The sequence below is a fragment of the Hemicordylus capensis genome, chromosome 7 (assembly GCF_027244095.1).
Source record: "Hemicordylus capensis ecotype Gifberg chromosome 7, rHemCap1.1.pri, whole genome shotgun sequence".
Classification (NCBI taxonomy): Eukaryota; Metazoa; Chordata; class Lepidosauria; order Squamata; family Cordylidae; genus Hemicordylus; species Hemicordylus capensis.
Window position 1 is genome coordinate 32,034,602 of NC_069663.1, and position 22,982 is coordinate 32,057,583.

Below are 22,982 nucleotides of genomic sequence, written 5' to 3' on the forward strand. Positions count from 1 at the left end.
GAGGCACAGCTGCCTCTGCTTCCCAGCAGCAGCTCAGGTTGCACCTCTCTCCCTCCCATGCTGCTTGCAGGCTGGATTGACCACGCAGGTCTACCTGAAGAATGGCCAGCCTGCAGGCAGCATGGGAGAAAGAGGAACCACCTGAGCTGCTGCTCGGAAGCAGAGGCAGCTGCGTCTCCTTTGGCTTCTCCCCCCCCCCCCGTGATCCTTAAGGACAGCCACAACTGCTCTTCTTACCTGCGCCTGACGCAGCATGTCCTGCAGTGCTGCTGAGGTCAGGTCCGCCAGCTGAACCCGCTGGATCCGCATCTCAATGCCCCGCACTCTGGAGAGGTGGGCAACCAGCTTCCCATCATAGTCCAGGCAAAGCTGTTTGCTGTACAGTGTCTGTAAAGTTGGACGCAAGACACAGATTTTAGATTTCAGGGTAAGGAGAAACATACAGCAGTAGCACTCTGTACCTTTTTCTTGGGCACTGCTCTGAGCCACTTTTATCTACCAACGTTTTATGAGCAGCATATAATTTGCTTTTTTCCATATATTAAAAAAAATTGCTTTTAAAAAATGTTAACAAAAATACAAATTGTAAAAAATAAATTAAAATAAAATTTAAATTGTAAACAAGTGATTGAGGTGAAGAGAGGAGCAGGGCCTTCTCAACAGTGACCCCCACTTTCCAGGATTCTCTCTCTAAAGGGACTGGCCAGGCTACCTCGCCGTCAACCTCCTGACATCTGGTTAAGACAACTTCTGTGTTTTCGAAGGCCTTTGGCTGGCATTTAGGTTTAGCCATTTTTCTTCTACACTATCCTTCTGATGCCATTTGGTTAGAGATTAAACATGATGAGGTTAAACCCCATTAGTGGTTTTAATGATATTAATTATATAATTTGCTGTGCAACTGCATTGCTGGTTGCAGAATGTTATGACTGATTTCTGTTTATGAGCCACAATCTAGGCTGAAAGGCAGGGAATAAATGTACTTCAGAGACTACCTAAAAGAGCAATGAAGCTCTAATGCTCTCATCGTGACTGCCAAATCAGAGAGTCATTGCTTTCATCTTTCTTTAAAAATACAGCAAGAGACCCGCCCTCTAGTCTGCTGAGCCATATATTGGGGGGGGGGTGCACTCTCAAAGGACAGGCCCAGTCTAAAAGGAGACATTCCCGCACCCCGAAGGCTGTGCCCTTTTGGAGTCCAGCCAGAAGAGAGAGCTGTGCCAAGGAAAGGGAGTTACAGTCCTTCACACCTTTACTGTAGCTCTCTTGTCTCCAGAGAGACAATCTGACTGCTGGCTCAGCCGGTATGCAAACTGAGATTTGAGTTGAAAAGGCCACCCACCTTGGCTGGTTTCGGAGTCTCCTGCCATCCATCTTCTACTCCTTCACCAACGTTCTTGGCCTCTCTGTTCATTTCCAGGGCTGCATTCTGCAGCAGGGGCAACATTCTGGAAGACTCTCTCTTGCTTTGTGGAAACTCCTCCTCTTGCAGCTTCTGCACCTTCAGACCGATGATCTCGCCTCCCTTAAATTCAACTTGTTGTGTGTCCTCTCTTGCAGCCACGGGCAGTCCTTTAGCACCAATACTTCCATTTTCTCTGGCTGCTTCCTGGACTATAATCTCTTGCATGGGCAATGGCACAGAACTCATTTTGTCCTCTTGAATCTCCCTGAACTGCAGGGCCTCCATTTCTGGCTCAAAAGGCCCAATGGATTCTGAGTCATCCATGGTTGTCACCTTGGGTATCTGGTCTTCTGTTGACATAAATGGCTCTTTGGCCTTGTCTTGGGATTCTCTTTCTTCTAGAGAACCAAAAACCTCAAAGGAGTCTTGGTCAGTCCTAGTCTCTGGTTCAGTTAACTCTCTGGGTGCATCTGTCTTGGGGGTGATGTTCACTTTCTGGTCATCTGTGATGTTTTCTTTGACTCCAAGTTGCTTCTTTTCTGTTCCAAATGCCTGCTTATCCTCTCTTTTGACCTCAGTTGGTTCTTTTGCAGCCAGCCTCATAGCGACCCTGCTGGATGCATCTGTTTCGACAGATTCTTGCACACCAGAGATCAACTCCTCCTTGAGCCTTCTCATCAAGCCTTCCTTGGAATCTGGGATGGGAAGGGATGGTTTCCCTTGGGAAGACTCATGCAATCTAAGTGGTTTGGCTGGGACAGTATCCTGCTTTCTATTCCTTTGTGTTTTCTTTTTCTTAGAGGGTTTTAAGTCAATCTCTGAAGCATTAGGTACCGGGGCTTTTAATTTAGATCCTGGGCTTGGCAATTCACTCTTGGTGTCCCTAGGCAGTATTTCATCTGAAACCTGATCTTTGGTCTCTATAACTGCGGTCTTCTCCTCTTCTCTATGATCGACAGGGCTGACCTTTTGGGGGGCTAACACTTTGGGAGGTTCTAAGCACATGTCTCCCTGAGTGACCTCACAGGCAAGGATCACAGCTTCCCTCTCTTCCTGAGCTCTGGGGCCGATGGCCAACTTGCTCTCTGTTTCTTCCTGGCCCCCATTGATGGTCTGATTCAACATTCCATCCGGTACAGATGTCTCCACCTGAGATACAATTCTTTCCAATGTCTTTTTAATCTCCCGATCATTTCCCGCTTGCTTGTCTAACTCCTCTTTCCAGAGTTCTTTCCCCTTCAGCTTACTTTTTCTCTTTTTTTTCTGGTTCACTACTCTTGTGGCATCTGGATCTAACATTAAGGAGAGTTCAGGCGACAGACTGCCTTCTCCTAAAAGTTGACTGGCTAAACTCTCCAGTGCAGAAGCGAAAGGAAGGGACGGTGGTGCTGACTCAGCCATCTCTTGGGATGTCTCCTGACTTCTTTTCAAAGTATCCTCCCTGGCCTCTTTGGGTGTGCTGCTGTCCACTGCTTCAGGCACAGCTCTCTGGTTTTCAACGGGGCTCTCAGCAGCGTGATTATGAAGAGCCAGTATCTCTGTACCATTTTGCAGCAACAACTGCGGCTCATAACCTTTGCGTTCTTCCAAGTCCTCAAGTCCAGATCCACCACTGACTGTCCGAACACTTGCTTGAATTCTGCTGGCTAATTTCTTGCTGACTAAGCCTTTCCCCATGGCCTCCTTCAACGTTACTCTCTCTCCACTCTGGATATCAACAATCCCTCCTGTCAACACCTGATTAATTGCAATGGCTTCAACTATATCTTCATCCACTACTTCAAGTTCCAAAGCAGATGCTAGAGAAATCCTTTGGCCAGTAGAAGTTTCCATGATGCCGCCTCTGTCTGCTTGGGCCTGCAACAACCTCAGAGAAGGTACACGGTCTACTTTGCCAAGCTTTGCTGCCTGAGCCCATGAGATCACATCCCCAGTTGCTTCATCTTGGACTTCCCGAAAAGGAACAATCTCCAGATATCTCTGCCCTGTTTCAATGTCAATTTTACTCTTCCTGACCAATTCTGAATAGGGGACCAATCTACAGCTCTCTGGATTAATAATGCTATGCTTCATTTCATAGGAGAGCATCGCTTTTTCCATCAGCAGCTTGGACAACAACCCTTCCTTCACAGCTTTAGTCAAAGTAATTTTCTGACCAGATCTGGGGTCAAAGATGCTTCCAGTCCAGGTTTGTATTTCTTGAACTTTGCTTTGAAAATCTGAGCTGATTACTCCCAGGGATATGGCTTGAGGTAAGGATAGGAGTTCCTTTGTTTCTGGATGAACGCACTGATGGAAACATACACTTTCTGCCTTACTGAGATCTTTGTAGAAACCTTCATTGATCAATCCATGCTCCATGGCATCTTCTACTGAGAGTCTCATGCCTGTCTTGTGGTGAAGGATTCCTCCATCGGCTATCTGCTTGGTCAACAGTTGAAAAGCTGTTTCCTTGGCCAGAAATCCTTTTTCCACTGCCTGGGTGACTGTCAAAGGTTCTTTAGTTTTAGGATCCAAGATGCCGCCAATTTCAGCTTGCAAAGTAATTAGTTTCTCTTTGGTTGCTTCTTCAGTGCCTTTCCCCTTACATGCTTTCTCTAGCTTCTTAAGATCTTCTTGACTGGATCGTTGTATTAGGCCAAGTTTTGAAGCCAATGTGACCGACATTTTCTTGCCACGCTTGAAGTCAACAATTCCACCAGTAACCACCTGGCCTTCCAGAATTCTTTCAGCAGTTTCTCTGTCCAACAGACCAACCTCGGATGCATCTTTGACGGAGTAAATGGTTCTCCTAAGTGGGTCTATAACACCACTTATGGCTTGATCAGAGGCCAGCACCTTCTGCAGAAGCTTCTCATCCATCAGTCCTTCACCAATTACTTCTTCAGTAGTTAATGATTCACAGGTCTCTGCATCAAAGAAGCCACTAAAGATTTTCATCGCCCCCATCAGTTTGATGGCTGTATGGCTGGGCACAATTCCGCAGGCAATGGCCTCATCTAGCAGCATCTTCTTGCTTGTCTGTTCCTGAATTATACCACCATTCTGGAGTTGTGTTAGCAGCATCTTCAGCGTGTTGTCTTCTCCCGATTCCGTGCACAGTTTTGGTGATACAGAACCATCAGTTTGATGGAATTGCACCTCTCCTCCTCCTCCTTCTACACTTGACTGTCCTTCATTCATATGCTCACCTGTAGCTTTCACTTCAGCTTGATCAAGGCGGCTTTCTACCGATCCGTTCTCCACTTTCCCTGTATCTAACCAATTCATAGCCTCAGCATCTCCATCCACTGCCACAAGAGCAATCTTTTCCAAAGCTTTCTCTTTCAAGCCTTGAGATGCCTCCACCTTCTCCAAACTACCAATAGACATACTGATTTCTTTTTCTGCATCATTTTTTCTCATTTTAGAAATTCTCTCTTGATCTTTGAAAATCATTTTTTCTTTTGCTGGTAGTTCTTGAGATGCCTCCACCTTCTCCAAACCACCAATAGACATACTGATTTCTTTTTCTGCATCATTTTTTCTCATTTTAGAAATTCTCTCTTGATCTTTGAAAATCATTTTTTCTTTTGCTGGTAGTTCTGCAAACATAACATCTTTCCACGTGGTCTCCACATTTCTGGCTTTTATTTCAAAGCTGGAATCCATTATAGATTTGGATGCTGGCAATTCAATTTCTCGCCTGCTCTGAAACATAATTGGTTCTTGCTCTTTTTTAGAGTCATCCATTTCAATCATAAAGTCTTTCACAGGATCACATTCCCTCACCTGGTCCTTCACATTCCTGCTATTTTCTGCATCTTGCTTTGGAAAATATCCAGTTTCTATTCCAACACTCTCATTAGGCGAACAAATATTTGAGAGTAGATTTCCCTCCAACTCTTTTCCCAGAGCAAGCTCCTTCAAAGCCATTTCTTTGTAGGGTTTGGCTTCCATCGCTTTACTTGTCTGGCCCTCAGAAACGTCCCAATCTTGAGGATGAGTTCTGCTGGCTTGTAAGAGGTGAGTGCTGGACCCACTCTCTAGTTCTGGCACAAGCATGTCAGTCAGGTTGCTGAGCTCTCCATCGACTAGAAGCAACTTTTGGCCACTGTGAATATCAACATAGCTGTGGGTCATCAAAGAAAACAACATCCTTTCCTCACCGGTTCTTAGGAGAAGCTTGTTTTGGTCCTCAAAATTTGGGGGGCTTTCTGAGGAAGGGGTGCTCCTTGCATGTCTGTTTGGAGAGTCTGCCAGGGGCATATCTGGCATTACGTCAGGAAGGCATATTGACTGCAGTTTCTGTATAGCACCTTTGCTCAGGATCCCACGTTCAATAGCTATTTGCCAAGGCAGGACTTCTCTGGCTTCTGGCATAAACAGTGCCTTGATGTGCTGCCTGTGGCTAAGGATTTTATGGGCTAGCTCAGAAGACAGGACTCCTTGCTCCAAGGCATCTGCAACAGAGAGGATCTCGCCCGACTCAGGCCACAGAAGACCCATAAGGGACCAAAGGGATTCCAGGATCACCACAGCAACTCTTGACGTCACCAAGTCTCTCCTGACTGCTTCATCCAGTGAAAGCCTCTCACCTGTGACAGTATCTATAATGCCCCCTGTCTGCAGCTGCCGGACCAGAAGGGAACAAGCCAGGTCCTGGTCAATTAAGTTGTGCCTTATGGCCTCATCCACAGCCAAGCGGTGGCCACTTTTGGGATCCACAATGCCACCAGCAAAGAGCTGGGCTTCCAGTAGCCTCACGGTCACCTGCTTCTCTATCAGCCCCTCTTGAACCGCTCGGAAGATGTTCACTTTCCGGCCTGATTTTAAGCTCACCATCCCACCTGCAAGCTGTTCAACTGGGAGCAACCTCAGTCCTGTCTCCTGGTGAAGGATACATTGCTGCATCAGGTCACGCAGGCTCACCTTTCTGGCTGAATTGGGGTCAATCAAGTTCTTGCAAGATCTCAGGTGAGAGGCCAGTTTTTCATGAAGGTGTGTACTGATGATGCCCCTCTGAAGAGCTTCTTCCAGACCGATTCTCACCTGGCTAGAGGAATCTATTAGGCCCCCGGCAACAAGCTGAACTGCTAAGATCTTTAGCCCAAGGCTCTCGCTGATTGTTCTGTCCTCCACCGCAAGCACAACAGGAAGCAAAGTCTTGTCTCTGAGGTCCATTTGGTCAACCAGCTGGAGGGCATTCTGCAGTTCCTGCAACAGCTGGTGAGTCCTGCAATCTATGATACCTCTGGCCAGGCCTTCTGCCAAAGAGAGCTTTTCACTGGTCTTGGGAACCACTAGGCCACCTGTGATCACCTGGGCCTCCAACAAGACAAGGCCTGTTTCTTGGTCTATGAGACCTTTCTGCATGGCCCCCAAGACAGGGAGGACTTCCATTGTGCCAAGGTCTAGCACTCCTGAAACTATTTCCGTGTCCTAGAGAGGGGTGGGGGGAAAACAAAGAAGAACTCAGGACTAGAGAAACCATGAGAAAACAGCCAATGTTAATGTACCCCAGGGTCCAAGGATGTCTCAGTCTTCTAAGGCATGGGGAAGCCATTAGGGCTAGAGAGCTGGTCCCAAGGCGGATGCACGTTTACAAGATGCTGGACACCCCACCACGATGTTACTGGTAGACAGGCTCCGGTCTTGCATGCTTTCAGGGAACGTTGGAGCTCAATCTAGCCAGCCAGGAATGGCATGAGACATTCCGGACCCCCACCAAGCACAGCCAAAGCAGCAAAATGAGCAAGCAGCCACGTTGCCCTCGTCAAGATCACTGGGAGAGGAGAGAGGAACACCAACACGGAGAAGACATCCACTCACCATGGCGCCACCAGGCTGTATAGCCAGAAGGGGACAGAATGCACAAAGAGCCACAGACACAGGTCACCCACATGAAGCCAAGGAAGAGGGAGGACACAGACTGTATTCCCAGCCCCCAAGACTGCCCCTTCCCCTTATTACAGGCATGCACGATCACCTCAAGCTGGCAGGAGGGTCCCAGTGCCGGGGGGGGGCGGGGGGAGAAGGAGAAGAAGAGGTGGCCCCCATGCGGCCGGGCCCTTCCCAGCGACCATGCAAGGGCAGCCTCCCAGGAGTCAACAGAGGCTAATCCTCACTGTCCTATTTCAGGAGGCTGAAAGGCTTGGTGCTCACAAAATGCCAGTGCAGGAGCTAGAACAAGCTCAGCTTGGGGGTCGGAGCCTCTAGCGCAGGCCTGCACAACATAAGACCCGGGGGCCAGATCTGGCCTGCGGGGACTTTTTTGCTGGCCCCAGGACTGGCCCAAAGTATTGTGGTGCTTGAGGTGAGGTGCAAAATGCCGCCTTGCCCCATGGACCTGGTGGGGGTCAGGCCCCTTTCAAAACTGACCTTTGAAGGCATTGAAAGTGCATGAGGGACGAGGAAGAGGAGAGGTTGCTAGGAGCCTCCTCTTCTCTCTGCATGCTCTGGGTAACTAATACTTGCTTTCATTAATATTTTTAATAATTAATTTTAATGTAATCATTAATGTGCTGAAAATTTACCTCGGCCCCTGCCTACCAAGTCATGGCTGGTTCTGGCCCACCAGGGCATTTGACTTGTGCATCCCTGCTCTAGCGGGACCTCTGAGTGCACAGACATGAGGAATGAATGTCATAGCATTACCTATACTGATGTTTCAGGAACCGAATTCACAGAGGGCAGCTGCGGCCTCAGATGCTGCCCAGAGATTCATCTATGGCAGCTGTTTCCTAATAGCATCCCTGGATTTCTTTGTTCACTTATCGGGACTTCTCAGTGAGGGGATAAATTGCCCAAAGACTGTTTACCTGGCATTATCCATCTGCCTACTGTGTGCAGCCACATGAGAATCCCGGGTCCATTTTGGGAGATGTTTTCTGTTCCCACAGAAGGGGAGCGAAACGTGCCCCCCGCCCCAGTCCTCTCCCACACAGAAGGATTCTGCAGCCAACAAGCTGTTCCTCCAAGGACAGAGATATCACCACTAATCCTGGTGCATCTCTTCCACACACAGGCTCTTGACAGGGAGCCCTTACACCAGCGTGGTGTAGTGGTTAGAGTGCTGGACTAGGACCGGGGAGACCCGAGTTCCAATCCCCATCCAGCCATGAGACTTGCTGGGTGACTCTGGGCCAGTCACTTCTCTCTCAGCCTAACCTACTTCACAGGGTTGTTGTGAGGAGAAACTCAAGTGTGTAGTACACTGCTCTGGGCTCCTTGGAGGAAGAGCAGGATATAAAAAAATAAATAAATTTTTATATATATATATATATATATATATATATATATATATATAAAAAGTCCGGGTGAGCCATTGCCAGCCGGTGTAGACAATACTGAGCTAGATGGACTAAGGGTCTGACTCAGTAGGAGGCCGCTTCCGAGGAGTTCCCTGCCAGACGACACAAAATGGGAATGTTGATCTCTGGGTAACAGAATGGATTTAGTGAGGACAAGAAACAAGGGTCCTCACAGGGATGGAAACAGTGCAGCTTGCTTTCATAAATACCACAGGCAAGTCTGCAGTCAAGGAAATCCTGCAACAAGTATTAAGAATTGCATATCCTGCATGAGGGCCTTTCCCTAGAATATTACCATTCTAATTTGACGGAACGGGGTTTAAGCAGCTTGCTCAAGACCACCCAGTGAGTCCAGGGCTACGTGAGTCCATTTGAAGCCAGGGCTTCCCAATCCAAGCCCCAAATGCTACCCACTGGAACACACGAGGGGCGGGCCTAATGAGAACGTGAGATGGGTTACTTTGTGCGGGCAGAGCCCAACGGTGGGTGTGGTTTGTGGGTCAAGGGACCTCCCCATAAAGAACTCCCCCAGGAGCATGTCTGATCTTCCTAGTGGAGGGCAGCAGGAACATAGGAAGCTGCCATATAACTGAGTCAGACCATGGGTCCATCTAGCTCAGTATCGTCTTCACAGACCGGCAGCGGCTTTTCCAAGGTTGCAGGCAGGAATCTCTCTCAGCCTTATCTTGGAGATGCTGCCAGGGAGGGAATTTGGAACCTAGATGCTCTTCCCAGAGTGGCGGCTCCATCCCCTGAGGGGAATATCTTGCAGTGCTCACACACTTCTAGTCTCCCTTTCATATGCAACCAGGGTGGACCCTGCTTAGCTAAGGGGACAGGTCATGCTTGCTACCACAAGACCAGCTCTCCCCGTCAGTACTGTGGCACTGAAGAGCTTCCCCCTCCCTTTCATGGCCAGCAGGGATGGGGGACCAACAGGAAGGGCCTCCTGATGCCACCGTCAAGACTCTAAACATGCACATTCAGATATTAAAACAAGCAGGAGAGAGGAGGGAGGGAGGGAGGAAGAGGAGGAAGCCAGGAGACATAAAAGGCTTTTTACTTACCAGAGTTGTGGGGTTTGCCGTGAGCAGTTAAAGACAGAGCCTTTATGGAGCAGCTCAGCCGTATGGCACACACAGTGTAAAAGCTGAGGGTTAGCATCCGGCATGCGACTGGTGGTTTTGCACAAAAAAAGGTGGAAAGAATATCCCACCCCACCCAACGCACGGGTTTCCCACATTTTGTGTGAGTGTGTGTGTGTGTGACCTCCAGATATAAGTGAAACTGTCAGATTGTTAGTCAAAAACAAACAAAACTGTAAGCAAGGATGGCAGTTAATCTGAACAGTAATTCAACATGAAACACAAACCAAACAGGGACACATCATGCTCAATGCACCGAGTTCTGCCGTTTTGGTCCTGGTTCTCCCAGCCCCGCCCCCAGTGGGTTTCTTTATGCCGTCAATTGCTTTCAACTGCACAACCATTTCCAACCAAGAATCGGATGACTTCTGCAGGCATCAATGTTAGAACATCCCCCAGAGGCTCTGCTCCCTGCAGCCATGAAGCACCTGGGCCAAACTCCAAAGAGAACCCCATTCAAACAGAGTGGTCTGGAGGTGCCCGCTTGAAACCTCCCTCCTCTTTTGGCCTACCCCCATGACAACACTTCCTCCTTATTCTGACCCCTCCTTTTCCAGGCAAAGTCCCAGTTGAGTGGCCAGAATGGAAGCATGCTGGTTTCCAATAAGATACTGGAAGGAGCAGCAGGGACAGAGCCAGAGCCAGACCCTTTTGCCTTCTCACGCCTGGACAGATTGTCTACCCCAGTAAAGCTGGGTCAACTGGAAGAAGTCGAGAGACCACAGATGTGGTTCTATCCACCTTGAAGAAGCCACCAGCAGTCTGTGTGGACAATACTGAGCTAGATGGACCAAGGGTCTGACTTGGTATAAGGCAGGTTCCTGCGCTCCGGTGATAAAACAGCATTCTGCTTCTGTATCAGAGCCAAAAGAAACCTGCTGAAATGCCGTCACTTAAGACAGCACCTAATCAGCTTAAGAGGAAACCCCCATGAAAATAGCTGGTTGAGCGGGTCTGCCAGTGCTTCACAAGGCAGGGAGCGGGCAAGCATTAAACACAGTTCCACACAGATCTTGCTTGGACACACGGATATACACCATGTACAATTACATCCACAGAGGACTCCAGGATGACGACAAACTGATAACAGAGGCAGGACGAGGTTCAAAGACTTTTTGCCAAGTGCAGAAGGGAGAAGGGTCGCAGAAGAAACACGTGGATGCAAAAGAATCACGTGGGAGGAAGGTCCAGTTTCTGACCAGCGAAGGCTTAATGGCAGCAGAGAATCCTATGGCTGGGATAACGCAGGACTGTCTTTCGGGGCAGGGGTGGGCAGGGGGATCTGGCTTTCCTCTTATTCACTTCTGATGAAAAACACAGTCCCATTTCCACCAGCCTCCTTCGGCAATTCCATTCCACTTCTAGCTTCCACTCACCCTCACTTTCTTCCACTCACTTCTCATCAGGCCTCTTTTTGGGATTTCCGCCCCTCATGAATTGTTGCCCTCACTCACCACATTTCTCAGTTTCTGGACTGCATTTAAACTCACTTCTCTTACTGCTCCATAAGCCTGGAATATTCTCCTACCAACTATCTGGAGATCTCCTAGAACTTCTTTCTATAAAACCCAGGTTCAGAACTTCTCTCGTTGAGCAGTGCCACAAAGCCGGATGTAAAATCAACTGATATAAACCAAGTGTTGGTTATTCCCTATAAAGCCCTCAGTGGCTGAGTCCAGGATACTTAAGAGAGCGCCTTCTCTGTCATGAACCCTGCCACCTATTAAGATCATCTGGAAAGGTCCGGTTACGGTTACCACCAGCTCATTTGGTGGCGACTCAAAACTGGGCTTTCTCTGTGGCTGCCCTGGGGCTTTGGAATATGCTCCCTGTCAAAATAAGAGCTTCTCCTTCTCTGTTTGCTTTTAGGAAGACCCTCAAAACACACCTGTTTTCTCAGGCTTTCAACTGAAAGTGACTGTAAACTGTTTAATGGCTTTTATCCCATGAATTTTTTTTTGTTCAGTGAAATTGTTTTAACTCTGTTTTATATATATTGTTTTAAATTGTGCACACCAACTAAAGATACACATATCAGGCGGTATATATAAATATAATAAAATAAATAAATATTAAAATGGAAAGTTAGGTGGAAGAGTCAGCCCTGGAGATCTCCAACCAGAAGTGGCTGATGGGAAAGGAGACCAATTCCCCAAACCCTGCCAAGGACAGCTTTTTATGTCCTCCAGAGCCAAGAAGCTAAGAGAAGTTGCTTGCATGCTCTTCTCCCTTCGCTGTGGCACTATTACGAGAAGTTCTCCTCGGTCCAGGAGCTTGACAACCCCCGACCACAACTGTCCCACTCCGCTCAACCTTTGCTTGGCCTGCATTAGCCCCCTGACATCAGACTCTCTTCCTAATGCAACAGATGGGACTGAACAGGATGGTGCTTCCTAAGAGGAAGCGTCGAAAGCCATCAAGCTGTGAGTAAGAGGAGATGCACCACCAAGCTCAGATCGCCCCCCTGCCCCACACAACTGGGGGTGGGGAGAAAGAGCGCTGCAGGTAAGAGAGATTCTGGGACGGAGAGAGGTGAGAAGGGGCTACCTTGTGGGCCGTCTCCTGCGCCATGTGGGTCTGCAGCTGCTGGAGCTGTTCCGTGGAGTCCGTGCAGAGCTGCTCATAGGTCTCCTTCAAGGCACTCAGCTGGGTGTCGATGTGCGCCTTCTCCTGGCCAGGGAGCCTGCAGGACGGGACACAGGAGGGCATGGTTCACGATTAATGCAGGAATCTGGCCCTCTAGAGGAGCCTGCTGAGATGCTGGGTGAGAACAACTCCCCACGCCCTGGAGAGAAGGATCTGCCACGTGCAGAGGAGCCGGACTGCAGGGGCCCACCCAGCCTATGCTGATTACTCTGGCTGGCAGCAGCTTTCCAGTCCTCGGGCACAGGTATCTGGAAGCCCACCAACCCAAGAGATTTAAATAAAAGATGTCAGTGCTTGAGCAATGGGGCAGCACTTGAATGACAGTGGGGCCAGAGGAGACCCAGCCCCCTGACATCATTTTTAGAAGGCTACAAGGGGAGCATGATTTGCCTAAAACACGGGGGGAGGGGAGTTCAGAGGATGGGGCCTGTATTCCCCCCCTCTATATCACTGTGGGGAAGCAACCTGCCTACAGAGCAGGAGGCTCTTGGTTTGAATCCCTGCTGGTGTGTTTCCCAGAATATGGGAAACTGCTATATCGGGCAGCAGCAATATAGGAAGGTGCTGAAAGGCCTCATCTCATACTGCACAGGAGCTGGCAATGGTCAACCCCTCCTGTATTCTACCCAAGAAAACCACAGGGCTCTGTGGGCGCCAGTACACTTTCCAGATTAGACCCTGCAATGGGGTCATGTTGTATCTCGGCAGTGTGCTTCGACACTTCCTGCGTTGTGACACCGCAGTCCCCATGCAGACAGCAGGGTGCCGTTCACATTGCCAATGCCTTGTTTCGGATTTAATCGCTGCAATATAGAGCTAGGACGTTGTATATCCGGCATTAAAAAGTTGCTGTTTTTTCGGGTGGTTAGTTTCCGTGAGACTGCTCCCCCCGCTGTTTACGTTTCGAATGCAACTTGCCTGAACGGAGGCATTTTGCTGGTATTGAGCAGCTAGACTGGAAAGTGCCCAGGAGTTGACACCAACTCAACGGCACAACCTTTCTTTCCTTTCCTTTATATCACTGATGGAGGAGGAAATGCAGTATTGGCTTGTCCTAGCGAACCATGGGGGGTACCAAAAGAGGCAATTCCAGTTGTTTCCACACTTCCTGGAAGCGCATTCTCAGCCAAAGGCCATCACAGCTGGGGATGCTGGGAGTTGTAGTTAGAATCAGGAATTCTCTGTTAGAGGGAATGCTGGAGAGAGGAGCACCCCAAGTTGCCTCCTTTGGTGACCTCCACGCTTAGCATTTCTACCTCTTCAGATGTTGCGTTTTATTTTCTCAAGATGAACATTAGCAGCATAAATCCACCCAGAGCTGAAGATGTGGAGGGAGGTAGAAGTAAGAACTAGAAACCCCGTTTCCCTTTCTTGCAACCAATACACTGTAAGAACCCCTGAAAAATGCATTCCTTCCAATTCACGTAGCACCCTGCAACTCACTTGTGACTGTGCTTTGCGAGGAAGATCTGGGCAGTTTTGATCGCTTCTGAGACCTGCTCTTTCTTTGCAGCCAATTCCTCATTCAGAACCTGTGCAAAAAGAGGAGGCTCCAGCTCATCCACCCTGCTGAGACTGACTTCCAGCCTTGCCCTGTACTGCTGGCATCAGCCACGCAGAAAGCTCTTCAGACAGCAGCCGCCCCCACCCTAAGGTACCTGCTGCTCCAAGATGGACTTCTCAATATTGCCGAGTTCTTTGCTCTTGGGTGGGACACCCCTGAACTGGGCGCTCTGCTTGAAACTCATGACCCAGCCCAAGAGTTCCTTCACCTTGTCCACGTGCTCCTGCTTCTCTTCCTCTACAACTTTCTGCAAAGACAGAGACAGGTAATAGAACTTGTCCTTTTGCAAAACGCTTCTTATATAGGTCGCAAGCTAAAAACTGCCTGTTGGAAAGAGCCATGCCAAGTATATTTGCTATGCTGCTGTCATGCCACGGAACATTCCCTAACATTCTAACTTGCTCGGGAGAGATGTGTCAACAAAAGAATGTGGAGCGTGCAGGTTCTGCAAGGGAAGTAGATGTGAACTTGGTTGGACAGTGAACAGGATGCAGAGGCGAGAGAGGCTGGGGTGGGGAGGCAGGTCGAGGCCAAAATGTTGGGAAGCTGAGTGTGCAGAGAACCCAGGAGACTGAGGGGGTTAAGATACGGAGGGCCAAGGCAGTGAACTAAGCCGCAGACCTGAAGTGGTCGAAGTCTGAGGAAAAGGTGCCCAGAGGGGCAAGGGAGCTAACGAAGCTGAAAAACAGCTGTCCAGGACCCAGGCAGAAGGGAAGACTGCACTGCTGGAAGCAGAAGGCGGCTTTCTCTCTCTCGGCACCGGTTAAGCACATGCCTCCTGACTTCTGTGGGCCGATTCAGCAGACAGACATTACAGGGCGCGTTTTAGCAACTACAGCCTTACCTCTTCCTCTTCCAGGCGCCGAAGGGCATCACTGATATACTTCACATGCTGTGTTGTCAGCGTGACCAGAGCTGTGTAGCGCGTCCGTAGATCCATAAACTGGGGGGCGGGGGTGGGAGGAATAAGCAGGAGAAGGGATGTGCCTCTTAGTCAACAATGAAAAACCGCCACACTTCCCACATTGCTCTGAAACTTCGCTCCTTCTGGAGAAGCGGGAAGAGTTTGCCCCACTCACTGCACAGACCGACACACCTTTAGACACAGCCAGTGCAGTGCAGCACACGAATCTGGTGAAGGTTGCCGAGTCAGGCCCTCAGTCCGGAGTAGAGGGGGTCTGGCTCAGAGCCCTTCACCCAATTTTCCCTCCCCTGCCCCTCCTGCCACTTTAAAATGTTTCTATTTCTCGGCCTCACTTAAACTATTCCCACACGGGTGAGCTTCTCAGCGCTCCTTGGGGGCAGCAGAGGCCGGGATGACCCCTGTAGGGTCATCCAGGGAGCTGTGCATGCCAGCCCCTGATGCTTAGAGCGCCTCTGTGCTTGGCAGCGAGAGCGGACACTTTCCCAGAGGGGTTCAGGAGCAGGCAGGAGTGCAGCTTGTCTACTTAGGAGCCTGGTGGTCGCCCGCCCCACTCCCACCGTGAAAGTGAGGGGTGGGAAGAAGGGTGAGCCCCCACCTCTTGCGTGATGGCGTCGGAGGAAGAGAGCATGCGCCGGCGTTTCACGGGAGACTTCTGCTGCGATTCCACAAAAGCACGGTACGTCATCAGCTGCAGCTCATAGTCCTGGGAATATCAAGATGGCAAGAGAGGAATTCAGACCTCCAGGAGGGCAATTTGAAATTCCACTTTTTTTAAAATTTAGTATATCTGAATACCACCCCAAACTCAGGTCTCTGGGCAGTTACATTTACTATTTTAGTACTGTCCTTCGAGGAAGCAACTGTTTAAAAATCAGTGATTTTTGTGCAAGCATTACTCATTAATTAGAACAAGGCCCAACACAATGATCTTTAATTGGATTTTAATCAGAACTGTCCACTCAGAGGGTTCTGGCACTGATGGGATTACTTTAAAGAATGCACAAATCTCTCTTTGGTCCAGTCGTTAGCATTTAAGATGAACAGCTGTGTTTAGATTATGTACTCGGCTAAGACTGCTCAGGCGCATTCATCAGACACTTGTCAGGACCAATCTTGTCAGGACCAGATCTCAAGCAGTATAGCCAACTCCTCAGCCTACTCCATCCATGCAGGTTCTTTCCAATTCTGGCCCCCACCCCAATTACAGATGAGCAGTGTGGCTTTGGAGCAAGACTCTGCAAAGGCCCATGTCCCCAGAGCTGACCAGGCAATCATATGGCTGCGTAACACAGAACCCTTAATGAATGTGTTGCATTGATCGACATGAAATGTCTACAAAGGGGCAAGCAGGTTCAGAATCCGCATGCCACTTATTTCAGCAGCTTTAACAACTGCTTAAAAAACAGGCTTTCAGAGACTGTTTTTCAAATGTCCCTCCTGCAGGGAACCCCCCGCCCCCCCCCGTCATTGACTGGTCTCCCGAAGACTCCCTTGCACTTCTGCCATAACATTCCTTTGCACTGCAAAGAATTCCAGGCCATGTTTCAGGGGCACCCACAGCTCACAGGCAGCACCGGCCAGGCCTACTGGGCCTCCCTTGACCCGAGTGTGGAAACGAGAAGATGCCCAACACGACAGGAGACGATCAGGAGCAGTGGACCAGGCATCTTTCAAGGAAGCTTGCCCACCATTACTGATCTCCTCTGGGTCTCCTTCAAGGAACGCCCTGCTTGCCTTGGGTACAGCCTGGAAGCCAGCACTTCAAATGGTGGCTGACCCTACTTTGAGCCTCCTCTGCTCACAGAACCCTTCGCTTTAAAACGGATGCCCCAAAGGAGGGATCCCCACCCTTGGGTCCCCAAGATGTTTCTGGGCTATAATTTCAATCATCCCCAGCTACAGGCCATTGTGGTTGGGGGTGATGGAACTTGCAAGTTCAGAGTCCACACAGAAAAGTTGGCATCTTTTCCAAGGACGAATCTGAAAGCAAGAAGTCCCAGAACTTGCTCACAGGATTGTCTCCAGCAAAGGATCCCAGCTCCCAGGGAGCTTCTCCACACTTTGCTTCAGAGCCGACCCCAGGGAGCCCCACGCCTTTCCTGAGGTGCCCTTTGCCTGCATCCCCCAAGGGCTCAGCTGTGCTGGACTGGCCAGCCATGTTCTACAGTTACAGGGTCATCCTGTTACCTTCACAGCGGATGAGTAATGCTGGGACAGTTTCTGACACTGGTCCAGTTTGGCTTGATTTCCTTCTATTTCGGCAAACAGCACCTTGAGTCCAAAATAAAGGCATCATCAGCACTACAGTTACAGACTGGAAGGTCATTTCACCCCCACCTTAGCAAGTCTGCTCTTAACTGGATGCTCTTTCTATGCGTCCACATCACACCTCCCACCGCACACCTGACTTAACTATGTTAATTTTGGAAAAGACGGTATAATGGCAACGAAATACGCATTCTCCAAAGGAACACAAGCTTTTTTAAAGACCTCTTTTAATGAGCAAATAAAACAAAACACAACCATGTTAATGTTTCGAATATCATCATCATCTTCCCTACAGTTCTTGGTCTGCCACTGAACAAGGGGCTAGGACAACTCCTTCCTTCCTACAACTCCCTTTTCCCATAAGAAGATTAAGACTTGCTCAGAGGAAGGCACATCTAATCCAGGATCCTGTTTCCTGCAGTGCCCAGCTAGAGGCCTCCAGGCAGTTCACAAGCAGGAGAGGAAGGCAAGAGCCTTCCACTCTCGGCTGCCCCACCATCTAGTGGCCATGGCTAATGGCCTTTTTCAAATTAGCCTTTTTCAAATGCCATCTAGGCCAGAGGTCTCATCCCCACCTTGGGGCAGGGAGCTCTCAACCATGTGTCCCCAAATGTTCGACTACAGGTCATTGTGTCTGGGGATGATGGGAGTTGTAGTTCAACAATATCTGGGGACACAATGTTGGGATCCCCTCTTCAAACCTCCATCATGTCAGCTCCACACCATCCAGTCTTCTTTTCTCTCAACTAAAAAGCCCCCATCGCCCTCCTGACAGGGAAGGTGCTGCAGCCCCCTCATCGTGCTGGCTGCTTTTCTCTGAGCCTTTAACAAGCTCTACAATAACCTTTCAGAAACGGTGCAACAAGTACTAGATGCAAGACTCCAAATGAGGCCAAGCCATGATTCATCTAGTAGCATAAATCTTGCTGCAGTTTCTCTTACATTCTTAGGACCTGCCTAGCAGAGAAATTCTTGGGCATCCAACTTCCAGCAAAGAGTGATGGCGATTCAGCAGTGAAGTAGGGGTGCGTCTGAACCAGTCCAGAGGCCATTGTAAAGGCCTCCGAACTGTCCAGACCGGTTCGGACCTGGCTGGTCCGGGTCCGGGTGGGGGTCTTCCTTTAAGGGTGGGGAGGGCTTACTTACCCCTCCCGCCGCTTTGCCCCCTCCAGCGCCCGTATTTTACTGAGTAATTGGGGCGCTGGAAACCAGTCGCCCCCGCCGCCCCCCCCCGCAAGCGGATTAGGGGCCAAAACTACTGCCGCCGCCGCCCGCCCGCCCTCCCAGCCGCCCGCCCGAGTCCTCACCAGATGTTGTTCAAAAAAAGAGAGGAGCTCGCGAACAGAGCTCCTCTCTCTGCAAAGTCTCGGCCCCAACTGGGGCCCTGGGCGCGCCGCAAAGGACGCCTGGGAGTTCCGCCAGAGGCCCGGTCTACCCGCCAGCAGGGGACGAGGCCGGGTAGACCGGGCCTCCGGCGATCGGAGGCCCGGTCTACCCGGTCTACCCGGCGGCCGGAGGCCCGGTCTACCCGCCGGCAGGGGACGAGGCCGGGTAGACTGGGCCTCCGGCGATCGGAGGCCCGGTCTACCCGGCCTTGTCCCCTGCCGGCGGGTAGACCGGGCCTCCAGCGGAACTCCCAGGCGTCCTTTGCGGCGCGCCCAAGGCCCCAGTTGGGGCCGAGACTTTGCAGAGAGAGGAGCTCTGTTCGCGAGCTCCTCTCTTTTTTTGAACATCATCTGGTGAGGACTCGGGCGGGCGGCTGGGAGGGAGGGAGGGCAGCCGGCTGGGAGGGTGGGCAGGCGGCGGCGGCAGTAGTTTTGGCCCCTAATCCGCTCGCGGAGGGGGGCGGGGGGGGCTGGTTTCCAGCGCCCCAATTACTCAGTAAAATACGGGTGCTGGAGGGGGCAAAGCGGCGGGAGGGGTAAGTAAGCCCTCCCCGCCCTTAAAGGAAGACCCCCCTTCGGTGCCAGTCCGGACTGCTCCGGACCATGCACATCCCTACAGTGAAGGGCTAAGCCAAATGGATGACTTTCCAAAGTCAACTTTTTGCATCTCAGAAATGCTGCCAACTGGAGGTTTTTGTGTATCAACTTTTAAAGCAACTGATCATACATAAAACTGGGAGAGGCTTCCTTGCTGACCTGGAAGATGACATCTACAAACTATGCAGTGCCTGACATCCAGAAGCCCACCTCGTTTCCAGGAATGGTAGAACCAACACAAGGACAGGCCCTTCCTTAACTTTCTTTGTGGTGTGGTGTCACACCTACCATCTGTTGGCTCAGTTGCTCAGAAAGGATCCTGCTGTCCTCTGCTTGTCCAGGCTTCATCAGTTCCTGCTGAGTCGTGGTCTCCTCAATCCACTGGATCAGTGCCCCGTGACAGTTCCGGTAATCGCTCAGTACTTCCTCAATGCTCTCCAATTCTGATTGGCTGCAAGGAGATTTAAAAGGGCGGGGAAAGGTGGGGAGAAAGCATGGATGCGAGAAAGAACAGACAAGCTGTGTTACGTTTCAAAGAATGTCGTGTGCCATTCAACCATAAGTCGATTAGCCTTTAAATGCTATAAGGTTCTCTTTTTGAGGTCCCTGATATGGTTAGTGCTGGGTAGGGATTCCCAACAGGGGGTATTAGTCTCCACAGGGGTAACTGAAGGGCTCCCAGGGGGTACTGAGCACCCTCCTGCCTCCCCACTCTGCAACTGGGCTATTTGTTCCCTGCCTAGGATTGCCGGCTTGAAGCTGACCCGTCCTCAGCAATGTGTCCACTGCAGAGGGGGAGGGGGGGTGAGGAGCCTCCTCCTCTCCTCCCGATTGGCTGGCTATGTGCTGAAGCTCTGCTTTCCCCTCCCCTCAGTCTGACTGACAGGCTTCAGAAACTTGGTACAGAATACTCCCAATGAAAGTAATAGGACAAGTAAACCGGTCCTGTTAATTTCTCTAAGACTGCTTATGAGTAACTTAATGTGGATGTGAGCCAGTCACTGGAGCAGCCTGTCTCCCCAAATGTGACACTTGAATTTGCATTTTTATGTATGTATGTGCACGCACACACTCAACCTCTATGGGACACTTGAGCGTAAAGTTTGCGATAGAAGGGGGTACACTTGTTTTTAAAAGTTGGGATCCCCCACTGTGGGGCAAACTCTTGTTGTTTGAAAAGAAAGAGGTGCCAGATAGGGGTGTGCACAAAACTGGTTTGCCCGGTTTGGTTCAAGTCCAAACGGGATTCGAACCAAATCGGGCATGTTCGGTTTTGTACCCCCGAACAAACGCCTCGGCTTGGCTCAAATTCGAGTCAGTTTGGGAGTTCTAAAGTTTAAATCACATATCTATATCTACAGGTGAAACTCAGAAAATTAGAATATCGTGCAAAAGTCCATTTATTTCAGTAATGCAAATTAAAAGGTGAAACTGATATATGAGACAGACGCATTACATGCAAAGCGAGATAAGTCAAGCCTTAATTTGTTATAATTGTGATGATCATGGTGTACAGCTCATGAAAACCCCAAATCCACAATCCCAGAAAATTAGAATATTATATGGAACCAAGAAGACAAGGATTGTAGAATAGAACAATATTGGACCTCTGAAAAGTATACAGTGTACTGTGCTTGATTGGCCAGCAAACACGCCTGACCTGACCCTATAGAGAATCTATGGGGCATTGCCAAGAGAAGGATGAGAGACATGAGACCAAACAATGCAGAATTGCTGAAGGCCGCTAATGAAGCATCCTGGTCTTCCACAACACCTCATCAGTGCCACAAGCTGATAGCATCCATGCCACGCCGCATTGAGGCAGTAATTGCTGCAAAAGGGGCCCAAACCAAGTACTGAATACATATGCATGCTTATACTTTTCAGAGGTCCGATATTGTTCTATTCTTCAATCCTTGTCTTCTTGGTTCCATGTAATATTCTAATTTTCTGAGATTGTGGATTTGGGGTTTTCATGAGCTGTACGCCATGATCATCACAATTATAACAAATTAAGGCTTGACTTATCTCGCTTTGCATGTAATGCGTCTGTCTCATATATCAGTTTCACCTTTTAATTTGCATTACTGAAATTAATGGACTTTTGCATGATATTCTAATTTTCCAAGTTTCACCTGTATATATGCACCATTTTGGAGGCCACTGCTCATGTATCCTCGTCACGTATCCTCGCTGCGGCCTTCCCCGAACCGGCTCCGAGCTGGCCCAGGGGGGTTTGGCTCGACCTTGAGCAGGACCAGTTTGCTGGTGAACCAGCTCAACCTCGAGCCAGTTCGCACACCCATAGTGCCAGAGATCCCACACATTAGCTGACCAAAGTCGATCATGAGAAATGTAGGGAAGATTCAGCCCAAGCAGCCAGGGATGGGCTGGCTGCCCCCTCCTGAGATCCCAGCCCATTCACTAGAAACTGGCTCCCAGGCGGTGGTGCCCCTCACCGAGTCTCGACCTGCATGCTGACCCGCTGCCAGCGGTCCCACAGCTGCGAGCCTTTCTCCTGGTAGCGCTCCAGGTCAAGGCTGCGTTCCTGCTTCAGACGGTACAGCTGGTCGGCCACAACTTTCGCTCTTGCCAAGTCATCTTCGAGCGTCGCAAAGATGGCGTTCTTATCGCTCACTTCACTTATCCATTGCTTTTAAAAGGGAAGGAAGCACAGATTTAGATGGGCTGAAGACAGAAATAGGCTAAACACAGGCAATCACTGCAAGCCCAGCCCTGTCGGGATGTGCACAGAACCGGTTTGGAGGCCCTTTATGGGCCTCCGAACCGGTTCGAACAGCAGGTGGTTCCACCGGTTCGAAGGCAGGGGGTGCATCTTTAAGGGCGGGGGAGGATGCACTTACTCCTCCCTCCTCTTTCCCCCCACTGGTGCTCCGTTTTCTTAAAGTCCATCAGGGCGGCAGCATATTGCCCTGCTGCCCCGTTGTCCCCTTTACCGGAAGTAACCGGAAGTATCTGGTGCACCTGCATGCATTGGATACTTCCGGTTAAAGGGGGCAACGGAGCAGCAGGGAGGTATGCAGCCGCACCAATGGACTTTAAGAAAACAGAGCACCAGCCGGGGGGGAGGGGAGTTGAGAGAGGGTTAAGTGCACCCTCCCCCGCCCTGCCTTTGAACTACCACCCCCCGCCTGGTTCCGTGAACATCCCTACGGCCCTGAACTATGGACTGAGCTGCAACATCACGGAATGCTCACCAACATTCTAGCTGCTGAGAGGGAAGGTTGAGTGATAGAATGTTGACACAGCATAAGTCCCATGAGGGAGATGATCTGTCTAGGAAAGGCTCACACAGGGCCTAGGAACAAGGAAGGCTCCTTGCTGTTTGTGGGAACCGTGTACAGATGGACAGATATGTGAGCTGGCAAGAAACAGAGCCAGGAGGACAGGAAGGACAAGGAGGGAAATACTGATTTCAAACAACTACTTAAGTGCATATTTGCCTTCAAGTCTCAAGCTTAACCTTAACTTGATACCAAGTATGAATCAAGAAACTTCTGTATGGTTTCCCCCATACTTAGAGACCTGAAAATACTTAATTTCACTCAATCAGTTAAATAAACATTTGTTCAAGAGACCTATTGAGGGAGCAAGGAGGAATATTTAACCAGAAATTTTACATACACACACATTTCAAAATTATTCCTATTGACTCTTTGAATAGTTGAGAGAGCCAAAGAGAACAGACAGAGACACACAGGTGTGGTGTAGCAGTTAGAGTGCTGGACTAGGAC

The 22,982-nt window shown here is 49.9% G+C and overlaps 1 protein-coding gene across 30 annotated transcripts in view; it reads right to left on the minus strand.

Annotated features, from left to right (window-relative positions):
- The window catches only part of MACF1 (microtubule actin crosslinking factor 1), a 362,956-nt gene that overhangs the window by 134,942 nt on the left and 205,032 nt on the right, over window positions 1-22,982 (minus strand). For 23 of the 30 annotated variants that reach the window (XM_053267998.1, XM_053268004.1, XM_053268005.1 and 20 more), the window contains 10 exons: window positions 21,687-21,880; window positions 19,516-19,678; window positions 17,165-17,248; window positions 15,573-15,680; window positions 14,897-14,995; window positions 14,147-14,299; window positions 13,932-14,020; window positions 12,390-12,525; window positions 1,343-6,826; window positions 238-387 (listed from right to left, as the gene is read on the minus strand). In XM_053267998.1, the coding sequence (XP_053123973.1) occupies window positions 238-387; window positions 1,343-6,826; window positions 12,390-12,525; window positions 13,932-14,020; window positions 14,147-14,299; window positions 14,897-14,995; window positions 15,573-15,680; window positions 17,165-17,248; window positions 19,516-19,678; window positions 21,687-21,880 (6,660 nt within the window). The remainder of the gene's footprint in view (window positions 1-237; window positions 388-1,342; window positions 6,827-12,389; window positions 12,526-13,931; window positions 14,021-14,146; window positions 14,300-14,896; window positions 14,996-15,572; window positions 15,681-17,164; window positions 17,249-19,515; window positions 19,679-21,686; window positions 21,881-22,982) is intronic. The other 7 variants (XM_053268000.1, XM_053267999.1, XM_053268001.1 and 4 more) reach the window with 1 other exon arrangement.